Source organism: Lampris incognitus, chromosome 8 (genome assembly GCF_029633865.1).
Source record: "Lampris incognitus isolate fLamInc1 chromosome 8, fLamInc1.hap2, whole genome shotgun sequence".
Classification (NCBI taxonomy): Eukaryota; Metazoa; Chordata; class Actinopteri; order Lampriformes; family Lampridae; genus Lampris; species Lampris incognitus.
In genome coordinates, this window is record NC_079218.1 from 9,409,253 (window position 1) to 9,413,310 (window position 4,058).

Consider the following 4,058-nt stretch of genomic DNA (forward strand, 5'->3'; position numbering starts at 1 on the left):
AGGTAAGCGCTGGGTTAAGGTTAGGTTACTGTTAGCATTGGGTTAAGGTCAGGTTACTGTCAGCCTTGGGTTAAGGTTAGGTTAAGGTAAGCGTTGGGTTAAGGTAAGCGTTGGTTAAGGTTAGGTTAAGGTAAGCGTTGGGTAAAGGTTAGGTTACTGTCAGCATTGGGTTAAGGTTAGGTTAAGGTAAGCGTTGGTTAAGGTTAGGTTAAGGTAAGCGTTGGGTTAAGGTTAGGTTACTGTTAGCATTGGGTTAAGGTCAGGTTACTGTCAGCGTTCGGTTAAGGTTAGGTTAAGGTAAGCGTTGGGTTAAGGCTAGGTTAAGGTAAGCGTTGAGTTAAGGTAAGCATTGGGTAAAGGTTAGGTTACTGTTAGCATTGGGTTAAGGTAAGCGTTGGGTTAAGGTTAGGTTAAGGTAAACGTTGGGTTAAGGTTAAGGTAAGCGTTGGGTTAAGGTTAGGTTACTGTCAGCGTTGGGTTACGGTTACGGTAAGCGTTGGGTTAAGGTTAGGTACTGTCAGCGTTGGGTAAAGGTTAGGTTAAGGTAAGCGTTGGGTTAAGGTTAGGTTACTGTCAGGATTGGGTTAAGGTAAGCATTGGGTTAAGGTTAGGTTGCTGTCAGCATTGGGTTAAGGTAAGCATTGGGTTAAGGTCAGGTTACTGTCAGCGTTGGGTTAAGGTAAGCGTTGGGTAAAGGTTAGGTTAAGGTAAGCGTTGGGTAAAGGTTAGGTTACTGTTAGCATTGGGTTAAGGTAAGCGTTGGGTTAAGGTAAGCATTGGGTTAAGGTTAGGTTAAGGTAAACGTTGGGTTAAGGTTAGGTTAAGGTAAACGTTGGGTCAAGGTTAAGGTAAGCGTTGGGTTAAGGTTAGGTTACTGTCAGCGTTGGGTTAAGGTTAAGGTAAGTGTTGGGTTAAGTTTAGATTAAGGTAAGCGTTGGGTTAAGGTTAGGTTACTGTCAGCGTTGGGTTAAGGTAAGCGTTGGGTTAAGGTTAGTGTTGGGTTAAGGTAAGCGTTGGGTTAAGGTTAGGTTAAGGTAAGCATTGGGTTAAGGTTAGGTTAAGGTAAACGTTGGGTTAAGGTTAAGGTAAGCGTTGGGTTAAGGTTAGGTTACTGTCAGCGTTGGGTTACGGTTACGGTAAGCGTTGGGTTAAGGTTAGGTACTGTCAGCGTTGGGTAAAGGTTAGGTTAAGGTAAGCGTTGGGTTAAGGTTAGGTTACTGTCAGCATTGGGTTAAGGTAAGCATTGGGTTAAGGTTAGGTTGCTGTCAGCATTGGGTTAAGGTAAGCGTTGGGTTAAGGTCAGGTTACTGTCAGCGTTGGGTTAAGGTAAGCGTTGGGTAAAGGTTAGGTTAAGGTAAGCGTTGGGTAAAGGTTAGGTTACTGTTAGCATTGGGTTAAGGTTAGGTTAAGGTAAGCATTGGGTTAAGGTTAGGTTAAGGTAAACGTTGGGTTAAGGTTAAGGTAAGCGTTGGGTTAAGGTTAGGTTACTGTCAGCGTTGGGTTAAGGTTAAGGTAAGCGTTGGTTAAAGGTTAGGTTAAGGAAGCGTTGGGTTAAGGTTAGGTTACTGTCAGCGTTGGGTTAAGGGTAAGCGTTGGGTTAAGGTAAGTGTTGGGTTAAGGTAAGCGTTGGGTTAAGGTTAGGTTACTGTCAGCGTTGGGTTAAGGTTAGGTTACTGTCAGCGTTGGGTTAAGGTTAAGGTAAGCGTTGGGTTAAGGTTAGGTACTCTCAGCGTTGGGTTAAGGTAAGGTTAAGGTAAGCATTGGGTTAAGGTTAGGTTAAGGTAAACGTTGGGTTAAGGCTAAGGTAAGCGTTGGGTTAAGGTTAAGGTAAGCATTGGGTAAAGGTTAGGTTAAGGTAAGCGTTGGGTTAAGGTAAGTGTTGGGTTAAGGTTAGGTTACTGTCAGCATTGGGTTAAGGTAAGCGTTGGGTTAAGGTTAGGTAGTCAGCGTTGGGTTAAGGTTCGGTTAAGGTAAGCATTGGGTTAAGGTTAGGTTAAGGTAAACGTTGGGTTAAGGTTAAGGTAAGCGTTGGGTTAAGGTTAGGTTAAGATAAACGTTGGGTTAAGGTTAGGTTACTGTCAGCGCTGGGTTAAGGTAAGCGTTGGGTTAAGGTTAGGTAGTCAGCGTTGGGTTAAGGTTAGGTTAAGGTAAGCATTGGGTTAAGGTTAGGTTAAGGTAAACGTTGGGTTAAGGTTAAGGTAAGCGTTGGGTTAAGGTAAGCGTTGGGTTAAGTTTAGGTTAAGATAAACGTTGGGTTAAGGTTAGGTTACTGTCAGCGCTGGGTTAAGGTAAGCGTTGGTTAAAGGTTAGGTTAAGGTAAGTGTTGGGTTAAGGTTAGGTTACTGTCAGCGTTTGGTTAAAGTTTGGTAGGTTTGGGTGAGGCCGGGCTGAAATTATCGCGAGAGTTTCGCAGGTCTAAGGTCACTCTCTGGACGCGACCCGTCCGGGTCGCGTGCCGCAGGTACGCCCCCTGTCGCCAGGCAAAGCGACATCCGGGCCGGGCAGCGAGTCGGTCGGTGTCGCCGTGGACCGTCGTTCACCTGCGTTGCACCGGCACGGAGCGCAGCTGTCGATAGTGTCGTATTGCGACACAGTTTTGTCGCCCAAATTAATAAGAAAACAACCCCTAAAATGTCCTCACAAAACGAGTTCTGGGATATCTGAAGGCGTGTTGTTTGAAAGGTAATGTAAACTACTAATAAGATACGTTAGCCCCTAGCTCCGTTAGCCGAGCGGTTAGCGACGTCACTTTGTGGTGCAATACACCTTGTATCGAATCCTGCACCGGGCAAGTAAATAGCTGGTTACACTAGCCTTACTTTTACTAAGAAATCAACCGGTTACAATAACAATAATTAATTTCTTAGTAAAAGTAAGGCTAGTGTAACCGGTTATTTACTTGCCCGGTGCGGGATTCGACACGGGGTGTACTGCACCACAAGGCGACATCACTAACCGCTCGGCTAAAGGGTCAGACCCACTAGCTAGGGGCTAATTAGTAGTTTACATTATTATTATTTCGGTAGGGAAATTTTAAAAAAAATCTTCCTTCTGGCATTTCTCCAAAAATTCTCGCGGAACATAAATCAACCCCGCCACGGGCCGGCCGTGGCCCGCGGGCCGCCTATTGGGGACCCCTGATATAGCGTTTCAGTGCAAATGAGGTTGCGTTTTAAAACATGGCATTTATTTTTCGCGTGTCGGCGGCGGTGATGGTGTTGGTGGTGGTGATGGTGGTGGTGGTGTTTCCCCACACCGCCCAGGAATCCCATCAAGATAGGGTCGGCATCAGCCCGGCGGCACCCAAATCTCTTCCCGACCGACAACGGGGAAATGAACCGGCCCGCCGCCCGTCAGCGCGAACCGCTCGGTCGGTCGGGCGACTCGGAAACGGGGAGCAGCAAGACAGCCGGGCGCGGAGAAGCAAGACGAGAGAGGAGAGGTAGGCTCGTTTTGAACGACGGTGGGAGGAGGAACGCGGAGTAAGCCGGCCAAACCCATGCAAGGGGGAAGGTGGACGGAGTTACACACGCTGACTGCTCGCATTATTATGTAAGCGGGCGTTTAAAGAAACGTCGACAGCGGCTGCAGAAGCTCCGGCCGCAAAACTCGCCCCTCCGCCGGTCGACCAGACTCCCACCTGTCGTTGGGCCGCCGCCACGTATTTGTGATTCGTTCGCGTATTTCGCTTTCCCCCCAAACCCGCGTGTGTCCTCGCCGACATGTCCTCCCACCGTGCGCTCAGCCACGCCGAGGCGAGGCGAGTGGCTATTTTCGGCGGCACGCACGGCAACGAGATGTCCGGCGTGACTCTGGTGAACCTGTGGATGAAGGACCGCGCCGAGATCCAGCGCCGAGGCGTGGACACCAAGCCCTTCATCGCCAACCCGCGAGCCGTGGAGAAGTGCGCGAGATACGTGGACACGGACCTGAACAGAGCCTTCACCGCGGAGAACCTCAGGTAACGCGCCGCCCGCGCGGGGGGGAGGGGGGGGACACGCGCCTCGTGCGCCCCTCTTCGCGCTAGCGCCGCTCTTCTCCGCGCCGCTCTTCTCCGC

At 49.4% G+C, this 4,058-nt stretch overlaps 1 protein-coding gene across 1 annotated transcript in view; it reads left to right on the plus strand.

Moving 5' to 3' along the window:
• The first annotated feature begins 3,282 nt into the window (after positions 1-3,282).
• The window catches only part of aspa (aspartoacylase), a 24,884-nt gene continuing 24,108 nt past the window's right edge, over positions 3,283-4,058 (plus strand). Inside the window, exon 1 of the mRNA XM_056284775.1 lies at positions 3,283-3,961. Within this exon, the coding sequence (XP_056140750.1) occupies positions 3,723-3,961 (239 nt within the window). The 5' untranslated portion in view covers positions 3,283-3,722. The remainder of the gene's footprint in view (positions 3,962-4,058) is intronic.